This window comes from Coenobita brevimanus, chromosome 72, assembly GCF_032717465.1.
Source record: "Coenobita brevimanus isolate Jiangsu-jjx chromosome 72, ASM3271746v2, whole genome shotgun sequence".
In the NCBI taxonomy this organism is placed as follows: domain Eukaryota; kingdom Metazoa; phylum Arthropoda; class Malacostraca; order Decapoda; family Coenobitidae; genus Coenobita; species Coenobita brevimanus.
This window is the reverse complement of record NC_137025.1, coordinates 1017501-1030318: the sequence shown is the minus strand read 5'-3', so window position 1 is coordinate 1030318 and position 12818 is coordinate 1017501. Positions and strand designations below refer to the sequence as shown.

At 46.0% G+C, this 12818-nt stretch overlaps 1 protein-coding gene across 1 annotated transcript in view; it reads right to left on the bottom strand.

The window, feature by feature from the left end:
* Positions 1-1077: 1077 nt before the first annotated feature.
* The window catches only part of LOC145407178 (uncharacterized), a 29844-nt gene continuing 18103 nt past the window's right edge, over positions 1078-12818 (bottom strand). The window contains exon 5 of the mRNA XM_080278208.1: positions 1078-1409. Coding sequence (XP_080134334.1) covers positions 1264-1409 — 146 coding nt within the window. The 3' untranslated portion in view covers positions 1078-1263. The remainder of the gene's footprint in view (positions 1410-12818) is intronic.

Below are 12818 nucleotides of genomic sequence, written 5' to 3'. Positions count from 1 at the left end.
TCTCTCTCTCTCTACCTGAAAAATAAACAAGCGCACAGCTCTCTCCCTGACACTTACACAACTGCCTGACAGGTGTGTAGGTCAGCCCACACCTGCAGGAGGGCGACAGGCAGGTGCGGTGTGGATGAGACAGGTGTGGTGTGGTGTGGTTGGCCGAGGTGGTGTGGTGTGGATGAGACAGGTGTGGTGTGGTTGGGTGAGGTGGTGTGGTGTGGATGAGACAGGTGCGGTGTGGTGTGGTGTGGTGTGGTTGGGTGAGGTGGTGTGGTGAGATGTGGTGTGTGGTGTGGTGTAGTGTGACGTGTGAGTTGAATAGATGTTGCATTGTTGTGGCCACGAGTAAGAGAGAGAGAGAGAGAGAGAGAGAGAGAGAGTGAAAGAGAGAGAGAGAGAGAGAGAGAGTGAGAGAGAGAGAGAGAGAGAGAGAGAGAGAGAGAGAGAGAGAGAGAGAGAGAGAGGACGAGAAAAGGTAGAATAATAAGAAGGAGAAAGACAGTGGAAGACAGGTAAAGACTAAACAGAAAGTGAAGGTGGAGGGAGAGGAGGAGGAGGAGGAAGAAGAGGGAGAGAAAGAAGAGAAGGGGAGAGGAAGAGGGGGAGGGTAAGTACTGGAGATGTGGAGGAGGAGGAAACAAGAGAGAGAGGGGGGGGGTAGGGTAGGGTGGAGGAAAACCAGGCAGAAATAGTGTCAGTACAAAGGAAAGATTAGGATTTAATACCATTGTACAGGAGAAGGTGTTGCGAAGGTGGCAGTATTGTTTGGTGTGGCGGGGGAGATGGCTAGGCATGATACACACACACACACACACGCACACACACACATTTCCACAGTCAAGTTCACCTTTCTCTCTCTCTCTCTCTCTCTCTATCTATCTATCTATCTATCTCACACACACACACACACACACACACACACACACACACACACATTTCCACAGACAAGTTCACCTTTGAATTTCTCTCTCTCTCTCTCTCTCTCTCTCTCTCTCTCTCTCTCTCACGAGTGGTAAGGGGTTTTGAGACTAAGAGTGACACAAATGGTTCAAATCACACAAATTCTAATCCAGTCCTCTTTAAAAGGTTCCAGACCTCTTTAAAAGGTTCCAGTCCTCTTTAAAAGGTTCCAGTCCTCTTTAAAGGGTTCCAATCCTCTTTAAAGGGTTCCAATCCTCTTTAAAAGGTTCCAATCCTCTTTAAAGGGTTCCAATCCCACAAAAATCGTCTCCAATGCCTCCGGATCCTCTTCAGCCCTACCAAATCGTCTCAGATCCTCCTGTTCCGCGGGATCTTGTACATGAAGGAGGGTATGGTGCGCGCGTTCTCGATGCGCGCCGGCGGTAGCGAGGCGGGGTTGTGCGCGGCGAGCAGGTGTCTGACTAACTCGCGGATATTTCCCCCGTGGACCTCACCTGCCTCCACACCTGTCCGAAAAAGAGGGAGACGTTAATTAGTGGTCAGGTAGAGAGACGGATGAAAAAATGGAGAAACTATCTATTTATCTATCTATCTGTCTGTCTATTTATCTCTTTATCTATCTATCGAAAGCAGGGATTTGAGATTAGGCACACAGACTTATTTCAGAATGGGGAGACTGTCTTTGTAGGCCAGTCTACCTGTCTAAGTATGTCAGTCTACCTGTCATTGTATCTATCCGTCTGTCAGCCTGTCTCTCTCTGTGTCTATCTGTCTATCTATCTGTGAATTTATATACATTCCTACATACATACATACACTGTACAGTTTTATATATATATATATATATATATATATATATATATATATATATATATATATATACTGTATATATATATATATATATTATTTGGCAATTTTGGGGAGTTTAAATTCCGCAGAGCTATATACGTCTCCTGTTGAGTACAAGGCTTCTGTGTGTGTGTGTGTGTGTGTGTCTTTCTATCTATCTAGCCACCTATCAGTATACATAATATATAGATAGATAATTCGCTATTTTTGCTGCAGTATATACCTGTGTCTCTTCATTTAGCTGTTTGTCAATCTATCTATCTATATATATCTGTCTGTCTCAAACTACCACTCAGTTACAGTCTCTCTCTCTCTCTCTCTCTCTCTCTCTCTCCGTACACACACTCCCACACACGCACATGAAGAAATTGGGAAAAAACAGGAAACTGAGCCCAGCCTTTGCCCAAACACGTACATGTGTAGGTTTGTCAGGCGCACACGTACATGGAGAGAGAGAGAGAGAGAGAGAGAGATTGGTGGTATGTGAGTATATGTAGATTCGGTCTTGCTAAGGAAGTGCGAAATCCAGAGAATAAATCGCTAAGAAAGAGGTGTTCCGGCATTCCCACAAGGCACTGAGCGCAGGACCCAGTGAAAGAAATATGCGCAGTGTAAGACATATGCGCAGTGTAAGACATATGCGCAGTTGCAGGCAGGCCTACTGCGCACTTGGAGGTGTTAGCAACCGTCATTTTGCGACTTATTCGTGATGGTGGTCAGGGTTAAAGGTGAGGTGGGAAGGCGAGAGAGAGAGAGAGAGAGAGAATGAAAATGGAGATGGAAGGAAGGAATTATATAGGAGAGAGAGAGAGAGGTCAAGGCGGGGTCAGGGGTCAGGGGGGGCGGGGTCAAGGCTGAGACTGATACCGTGACCCCTACCAACACTTCCTCTTCCTTCTCTCTCTCTCTCTCTCTCTCTCTCTCTCTCTCAGAAGGTCGCACCAGTAAACCAAGAATCGAATAAGGACAATGTTAAGCCAAAGTTCACGAGAGAGAGAGAGAGAGAGAGAGAGAGAGAGAGAGAGAGGGAGGGAGGGAGAGAGAGGAAATTGGAAGAGAGGGCAAATAAGAGAGAAAGAACACAGTCACATATGAGAGAGAGAGAGAGAAAGGGAGAGAGCTTGAATTCTGTTAATACTGGGGTTAGATACGTGCCCCATTATGGTGTCTAGTGCGTTAATGAAGGGTTGCGTTGAGGAGGAGGGGAGGGAGTTAATTAGATTCTCTCTCTCTCTCTCTCTCTCAAACGCAGTGTATCCAGGTATCTCGAAATGAACTGATCTTAGATATGGCTGTTATTTGTATTTATTAAGTAATTTATTTATTTATGGTGTGAAGAATAATTGCAGGTTTCTAGCTTTTCGTTCCTTCTATCTATCTATCTATTGCCAGACGCCGTTATCCAGTAAGGGGTGGCCACAAACAAATCGCCTCCATGTCGCCCTGTCCCCCGCCATTTCACTGCCCTGCTCCCAGCTCACACCTTCCTCTCTAGTATACCTCTCCACTCCATCCCTCCATCTCATCCTTGGCCTCCCCATTCCTCTCCCCCCCTCCACCTCACACATATACACTCTCCTCGTCAGTCTTTCGCTCTCCATCCTCTCCGCGTGGCCAAAGCTGTATAATTGGGCGAAATTTCTCGGTAACGGGCTATCACAAGTGTGTCCAGAATTCGGAATTAATACACACACACACACACCTTCCAACAATTCGACTTAATCATATATTACTCACTACAGACTTCATTCCCATACGTACATCGCCAGCATGGAAAGAGTTTGATAGTGTGAGAAGTGACTAAAGACAAAAACAACGCAGTTTTCAAAATGTCTTGGAATAATTAAGAAAGGATGGTAAGGATAATGATAAGAGGAGACGATAAGTAGGCCACAAATTACCCTCTAATAAGGTCATTTAGGTGTTGAGAAGCCTGTGTAAGTGTTCATCGTTTTGTAATTAGCGTGAGGAGTGTATAAATTAACAAAATCCTCGGTGACGGGGTAATTTGTGTGTGTCCAGGGCCCCATATTAGAGAAGGTGGAACTGCACACTTACTGGGCGGTGTAAATCTGTTCAGGTACCATCATTAGTATTAAGTATGTTTGGATGATGGCAGAGGTGTATAATTAACATACCTGTCCGCTTTAGAGAGAGAGTGATACGGTATACATCAGCGAAAAAAGGCGTGTAGTTCCCGTAGACTTTGCCACTTAATTCCTTCGTAACTAAGGTCACAAATGCTCTTACGATCACTTCTGTGGCTTAGCTGGGAATTATTTTCGGCAGGAGGGTCAAGGAAAGGATAATTTCGTGTTTCTTAGTCTTTCCTGTTGATAGAAATCTTAGTTTTAGAAAGGCAATTGTTAGAAGTGTGAGCATCTTCATTGCAGGCTTCGTAACTCCTTCCTCTTTGCGATTTTTTCAGCCACTTGTACGCTCTCTCTCTCTCTCTCTCTCTCTCTCTCTCTCTCTCTCTCTCTCTCTCTCTCTGCCTACTGTTTCTTCCTTCCTTCCTCCCACTATCTTCCTCCTCTTCCTCCTCCATTCTTCCTCTGTCCTTCCCTCCTCCTCTTCCTCCTCCTCCTCCCTCTATCCCTTCCTCCTTTCCATTCCTCCTCTTCTCTTCCTCTTCCTCCTCCCTCTATCCCTTCCTCCTTTCCATTCCTCCTCTTCTCTTCCTCCTCCTCCTCCTCCCTCTATCCCTTCTTCCTCTCCATTCCTCCTCTTCTCTTCCTCCTCCTCCTCCCCCCTCCCCCTCCCCCCCGATGACTGTCAAACCATCTGGTCCTGGAAACTAAGTGACCTTGTGTGTGTGTGTGTGTGTGTGTGTGTGTGTGTGTGTGTGTGCAGAAGTATGTATGTATGTATATGTATGTATGAATGCAGTATGTGTAAGAAGGATTTGTAATGTGTGTGTGTGTGTGTGTGTGTGTGTGTGTGTGCAGAAGTATGTATGTATGTATATGTATGTATGAATGCAGTATGTGTAAGAAGGATTTGTAATGTGTGTGTGTGTGTGTGTGTGTGTGTGTGTGTGTGTGTGTGTGTGTGTGTGTGTAAGACCTCAGTGTGCATGGGAGATGATAATTGTGTGAGACAGGTGCGTAGTTTTGTGTGTGTGTGTGTGTGTGTGTGTGTGTGTGTGTGTGTGTGTGTGTGTGTGTGTGTGTGTGTGTGTGTGTGTGTGTGTGTGTAAGTTTGTATAGGAAAGAAAAATTGCACGCTCACCACACACACAGACACAGACACACACACACACACACACACACACACACACACACACACACACACACACACACACACACACCTGACTGTGTGGCATTGAGCAAGTTTTTTTTTTGCCAGACTTGGTGCAACAGGTGGACAGAGAGAGAGAGAGAGAGAGAGAGAGAGAGAGAATGGGGACAAAATAATAATAATAATAATAATAATAATAATAATAATAATAATAATGGTAATAAAGAGGGAGGAGGAGGAGGAAGAGACCATATGTCTCTCTCTCTCTCTCTCTCTCTCTCTCTCTCTCTCTCAACCATTAAATTGTACAAATTGACTCAAGGTGATACTGGTGGTAGTTGTGGTTGTGGATGGTGGTAGTTGCACGTAATGGTAGTTGTGGTTGTGAATGATCGTAGCTACTGGCAGGTTTGGGGACGAGAGAGAGAGAGAGAGAGAGAGAGAGAGGGAGAGGATAATAAATATAACGTACACATAACGGGTGTGCACTGTGCACATAGCAGGTATACACAAGAGATGTGTACATAATCCGGTATATACATAGGTGTGTACGTAACAGGTGTGTACATAACAAGTGTGTACATAACAGATGTTGATGTAGCAGGTATTTACACACCTGCTTGACAACAGGTGTGTACCTAATAGGTGTACACATTACAGGTGTACACAACAGGTGTACACAGGTGTGTACATAGATGTACTTATATGTGCATATATCAGGCGTGGACGTAACAGATGTACACATAACAGGTGTACACGTAACAGGTGTGTACACTTCCGCCTACTTGAGTCCTTGAACAACATTGCTAACCAGTCTTGTTTTGCTCCCCCCCCTCCCCCCTACCTCCCCCCTCCTCCCTACCTCCTCCCCCCTTCTTCCTACCTCTCCTTCTCTCAGCCCCACCCCCCTACCTCCATACATCCTTCTCCTTGTCTTCCTCCCCTCCTCCCGTCTTACCTCCCTTCCAACCTCCCTTCTTCCTTCTTCTCTCCCTCGCCTCCTTCCCTCTCCCCATCTATCCCTCCTTTGATTCGTCCCTCCCTTCCTTCTCTCCCTTCTCTCTCCTCCCCTCCCAGTCTCCCCTTTCCTTCTTATATTTGTCTCCCTCCCCTCCTCCCCTCCCTTACAATTCTCGCGCCTTCTCTACATTCGTCCCCTCCCTCCCTCCCTCCTCTTTCATTTGTCTCCTCCCTTCTCCCTCCCTCTCTGTTCTTCCTTCTCTCCCTCCCTCTATTCTTCCTTCTCACCCTTCAGTCCCCTCCCTCTCCATAATTCCCTCCCCTCCTTTCTTCTCCTCCCTCATCCCCTCCCCTCCCTCCCCATTCTTCCCTCCCTTCCTCCTTCCATTCATACCTCCTTCTCCCCTTCCCTTATATGACCCTTCCTCCCTCCCTCCATTCTCTCCCATCCTCCCTTCCTCCATTTTCTCCCTTCTTTCCTCCCTTCCTAACTTCTCCTTCCTTCCTCCCTTACCCCTTCCTTCCTTCCTCCATTCTCTTCATCCATCCTTCCTCTCTCCCTCCATTCGCTCCCCTCCTTCCTTCTTTCCTTCCTATTATTATTATTATTATTATTATTATTACTATTATTATTATTATTATTATTATTATTATTATTATTATTATTATTATTTGCCATTTCATGAAGGTTATTAGTCACACACACACACACACACACACACATACACACACACACACACACACACACACACACACGATCCGAATCCACAACTAACACTCTCAGCCAAATACGACCACTGAAAACAGGATCCATATTCTCGAGATCTTAGAACAACGCCTTAACACCTTCTCCCTTGCGATCTATCCTGAATAATTACCCATCAATATTCTCTTCAGTGCTTTTAAAATCATCATAATATTGCTTGACTATCACCTTGCTAGGGAATATTGGACGTGGTGATAAGGTGGAATAAATCGCAAAAGTACAGGTGTTAGGGGATGAGAATATGGCCGGCCAATCAGCATGCAGGTAGACTGAACAAAGGTAAACACGCTGAATAACAAGGTACAAACACACACACACTTCCGGTTGAGTCAGCGTAGTAGTAGTAGTAGCAGTAGTAGTAGTAGCAGTAGTAGTAGTAGCAGTAGCAGTAGTAGTAGTAGCAGTAGTAGTAGTAGTAGCAGTAGTTGTGGTGTAGTAGTAGTAGTAGTATTGACTGATAGGTAGGTAGGTCGATAAATAGATAGGTAGACAGACAGACAGAGAAATAGATAGATAGCTAAGAGAGAATTTGGTACCCCCACGTCTTCCTCTTCCTCTTCCCGCCTTAATCTTCTTCACCCTCCTCTTCCTCTTATATCTTCCTCCTGTCTCCTCTTCCTCCTCCTCCTCCTCCTCCTCCTCTTCCTCTGATTCTCATCCTTCTAACTTTTCTTCTTTGATTTCTGCATGGATTTATTCTTGCTTCCTTCCTTCTTTCCATCCTTCAATCCTTCCTTCCTTCCTTCCTTCCTTCCTTCCTACTTTCCTTCTTCCTTCCTTCTTTCATTCATTCCCTCCATCCATCCTTCCATCCATCCTTCTCTCCTTCCTTCCTTCATTCATTCAGTCATTCCTTCTTTCCTCCCTTCCTTCCTTCTTTCCTTCCTTCCTTCCTTCCTTCCTTCCTTCCTTATACCCAAGAATAGGATGCAGACTCGAATCTCCTTCCATTCTTCCCCGGTCGCATTCTCTCCCTTGCCCAACCCTCCTATACGATGCTCCTTTGTTGGGGGCCGTGGTTATGTCGTCTATAGCTTTGTGTTTGGTTTAGGCGTCTATTGTCCGGGGTACCACAAAGGAATGGGGAGAATATGGAGGAGGGGGAAGAGAAGAGGAGAGAGAGAGAGAGAGGATAATGATGGGGAGAGAGAGGGGGAGAAGAAGAATGATGGGGAGAGAGAGAGGGGAAGAAGAATGAGAGAGAGGGGGGGAGGGAGTAGACTAATGAGAGAGAGAGATATAAACATGGATATATATAGATAAATATTTATTGATAGTTACTAATGCCAGTTTATACATGGACGGAGCTGCGATAGATAGAAATAGATGGATAGATAGAACAGATAGACAGACGGAAACGGGAGGGAGGGAGGGGGGGGGATAGACGGACGACGGAGTTCCCACGGTCATTCTATCTTACCGGAAATGATCGTAAGCGACTGATGTGATTCTCTCTCTCTCTCTCTCTCTCTCTCTCTCTCTCTCTCTCTCTCTCTCTCTCTCATTTACACACTTTTTTTCCCTTCATCTTTTCCTTTCTTCTTTTCTTCCCTTTCCAACCATACATCCATTTTCCCTCCTGTTCTTTTTCCTTCTTCCCTTTCTTCCTTCTTTCCTTCCCTCCTGCCTTCTTTCCTTCCCTCCTTCCTTCTTTCCTTCCCTCCTGCCTTCTTTCCTTCCCTCCTTCCTTCTTTCCTTCCCTCCTTTCTTTCCTTCCCTCCTTCCTTTTCCGCTCAAGCATCGAGTGACGTGATTTCCTCCTCTCGGATTTCAGAGGGAGAGAGAGACAGAGAGAGAGAGAGGATTGGCGGGAAGGAGAAATGAATGAAGGAAAGGAAGGGGGAAGGAAGGAGGATGTATTAAAGAATGAAAAGAAGGATGGATGGAGGAAGGGAATATGAATCGTAGGGAAGGAAAAGGAAGGAATAGAGGGAGGGAGGAAGGAACAGAGGAAGGAAGGGAGGGAGGAAGGAACGGAGGGAGGGAAGGAGGAGGAGAATATGGAAGGAAAAGATAGAGGGAGGAAGAAGAGGACATTGAAGGGAGAAGGAAGAGATTGGAGGGAGGGAGGAAGGGAGGGAAAGACAATATATCACTCTGTCTCCCTCGTGCCTCCTCCTCTCCCTCCTCCTCTTCCTCTTCCTCTTCCTCTCAACAGTCAATTTGTTTTCATCTAACGGAACTGCGTCACTCAGAACTGGAATATTGAATTGTGGTTTCGTACAATTCTGTGGGTCTTGGTTTTGAAGGGATGAGTCTCCTTGGTTTCTAGTCAAAACGATCCTCCAGTCTGACAACACTTGGCGATCAACCGAGCAGAAACACACACACACACACACACACACACACACACACACACACACACACACACACACACGGCTCCTTCGTACTTGCTATTCACCACCACAGCCCGTACTGAATGGGGCTGCGGCGCTACGGTGTTCGTCTCGCGTCCTGCATCTTCCTCCGTGCTCAGGGTTCAAGTCCAAGGCGTGGTGGGCATCTTAAGGGGAGTGCTGCGTCGTATGTGCTTTCTAAACACAGGGTGAACTACATATAACGCTTCCCTTACACTCCGCAGGGCTATTTCTTGTGTGTTCGGAGTACGGCTTAGGGTTGTCGTTGTCTGTCCTGCATCATGTATTCATTTCCTGCTACCACTGCTACACACACACACACACACACACACACACACACACACACACACACACACACACACACACACACACACACACACACACACACACACACACACATCTTCCAACATTTCGACTTTCCCATACATTACTCACTACAGACTTCATTCCCATTCGTACATCGCCAGCATGGAAAAAGAGGTAATTCGGACTACTACTACTACCGCTACTTCTACTACTACTACTACAACTACTATGGAAGGTCAAAATAGATAGATAAATAGATAGATAGATAGGTAGGCAGGTAGGTAGATAGGTAGGTAGGTACCACTGACAGACAGGCAGATATACTGACACACGGATAGATAGACCGATTGGGACATTGGCAGACAGACGGATAGATAGATAAATAGATAGATAGATAGATAAAAAAGGAACAGGTGCAAGTGTGAACAGGTGGACATAAGCTTGATTACAGGTAGATAATTCTCACGGTGGGGGTCAGATATGTGTGTGTGTGTGTGTGTGTGTGTGTGTGTGTGTGTGTGTGTGTGTGAGGGGGGAGAAAGAATCCAGAAACATCTCCAATAACAGACATTAAAAAAATCTCGTAATCCCAACCACACACACACACACACACACACACACACCTTCCACAAACCCATCCCCTTAACACAGAACGCCCACAACGATACAAAAAGAGTTACAGAGAGAGGAAGACACAAAGAAGCACCATTGAACAGACAGATAAAAACACACTCAAACACCGCAGATGTTAATGAAACACAACGCAAACAAACACCCAGACTTTCACCTGTAAACAGACTAGCAACGCAGCGATGTGTTTGGCTAGCCCGGGGGGAGAGAGAGGGTTTGTTTACATACGCCTTCAGTCCCGCGCGCATTTCGGCTCAGGGGGGATTTTTCGAGGTTTCGGTGTCGGGATGGATGTGTGTTTGGATGCCACAGGTGTGTTTGGGAGGTTTGACACGGCTAGGTTCTAACATTAAACTTAATTGGAAAAATAGGAGGATTTAGCATTCATAAACCGAGTTCATACCTGACCGAAAGTGCATCATTTTCCTCGCCAGTAATTCCTTCTTACTGTTTTATCAGTTTTCTCTCGAAGTTTTCAGTCACTTATTTCTTTCTCCTGTCTCTGTAGCTTCGTGTTGTATCATTCTTCTCTCCCTTTCCATCCTTATTTTCTCATTCTGTCCCTCTCATTCTAACTCTTTTCTCAATATTCTGACCTGTTCATATCTGTGAACATATCCGGTCCTGCAATGTCACTCTCAGCTCATTTCTATTTGTTGCTCATCTTCCATCTTTCCATCATCTGTCTCTTGTATCATCTTTCATCCACTATTCATCTTTTCTTTCTTATATCCTGTCTTCCATTCTTACGTCTGTTAATTCTTCCTTCCTTCCTTCCTTTCTTACATTCTTTCTTCCCTCCTTCCTTCTTTCTTTCCCTCCTTCCTTCTTTCTTTCCCTCCTTTCTTTCTTTCTTCCCTCCTTCCTTCCTTCCTTCCTTCCTTCCCTCCTTCTCTTCTCACAGACATCCATCTATTCCTCCTTACTTCCTTCTTTCTGTCAGCCAGTCTGTTTGTCTATTTGCGTATCAGTGTATCTGTTTTAATGTCTGTTTATATCCCTCCACACACACACACACACACACACACACACACACACACACAGAGTAGCCATCAGATAAGAGGAGAGGCATGGGTGTTGTCTGGCTGTGTTCTCAATGCCTTTTCTCACTGTACACTCCGTCGACTGCAGGCATTTCTCTCTCGTACCCTGAACTCGTATGGTGTAAAGCAATTTCTGTTTATAAGTAGACTGGTGGTGGTGGTGGTGGTGGTGGTGGTGGTGGTGATGGAAGTAAAGGTGGTGGTGGTGGTGGTGGTGATAATGATGATGGTGATTTTGGTGGAGATGATATTGATGGCGGAGGTGGAGATACTGGTGGTGGTGATGATGGTGGTGAGAGTGATGAAAATGATGGTGGTGGTGATAAGATGGTGGTGATGGCGTTGATAGTGATGGTGATTAATGATTGCCAGTATTGCCAAAGGAATGCACATTGATCTCTGCAAAAAAATAGTAGTAGTAGTAGTAGTAGTATGATTCGGCCGTAATGATGATAGTGACGGTGATGTTAAGTTGATAATAACAGCAGGTTTAATTATGATGTGATAGTAGCTGTGTTGATTATGATGGTGATGATGATAGGCATAGAAAATAATGATAATGATGTGTGCAATAATGATGAAAATGATAGTCATATAGATGGTAATGAAGAATAATGATGATGATGATGATGATGGTTTATTGATAATGATGGGAATTTAGTTATGAAAATGGAAAAATGATGATAATGATAATGATCTTGACTAGGGTGATGATACATATGATTTCTCTTTCTCCTCCCTCCCTCCCTCCCTTCCTGGGGAGGGAGGGGAGAGGAGGGAAAGAGGGAGTGTATGTTAACCAAGGACATACATACATACATACATACATACACACATTCCCGATAATTTAGGTTTCACACACACACACACACACACACACACACACACACACACACACACACACATTTAATCCTGCCTAACCACATACCTCTCCTCGACCCTCTCCTTCCCTCCTCTCCTCTCCTCTTCTCCCTCCTCCTCCTCTCCTCTCTTCTCCTCTTCTTCCTCCTCTCCTCTCCTTGTCTTCCGCCTCTTACTTCCTCTTCCTCCTCTCTCTCTCTCTCTCTCCTTTTATTTTTTCTCTCCTCCTCTTCCACCTCCCCTTACATACCCCTACCGTCCGCTTCTCTTCCCTCCCTCCCCTCCTTCTCCCTCCCCTCCCCTCCCCTCCCCTCCCCTCCCCTCCCCATGCCTGAGGGGGAATCAGGTACACAGCAGGTGGTCACTCCCTCCCCCTCCCCCCCCACTTATTCTCTCTCTCTCTCTCTCTCTCTCACCATCTTCATCATCATCATCATCATCATCATCTCTTCCTTCCCTTCCTCCGCCCTTCCTCTCTTCTCCCTCCCCTCCCCTCCCAACCCCTCCCCTCCCCTCCCCCCACGCGGCTTAGAGATCAAATGTCCGTCCTTTCCATATGGTCTGAGGTGGAGGGAAGGAGGAGGGAGGGAGGGAAGGAGGGATGGAGGGAGACAGGGAGGAGGAAAAGAAGGAGGGAGGGAGGAAAAATAAAGGAGGACCGGAGGAAAGCAGGATAGGATAGGAAGGAAGGGAGGGGAGGAGGAGGGGAGGAAGTAGGGAAGGAAGAGGGAGGAAAAGGATAGGAAGGAGGAGGAGGGAGGAGGAAAGGAAGGCTAGAGGGAATAGGAGGGATGGAAGGGAAAGAAGGACTGGAGTAGAGAAGGAAGGAAGGAAAGAAGAAGGAGAGTAAAGAAAGAAGGAAGGAAGGGAGGGAGGGAGAGTGAAGGAAAG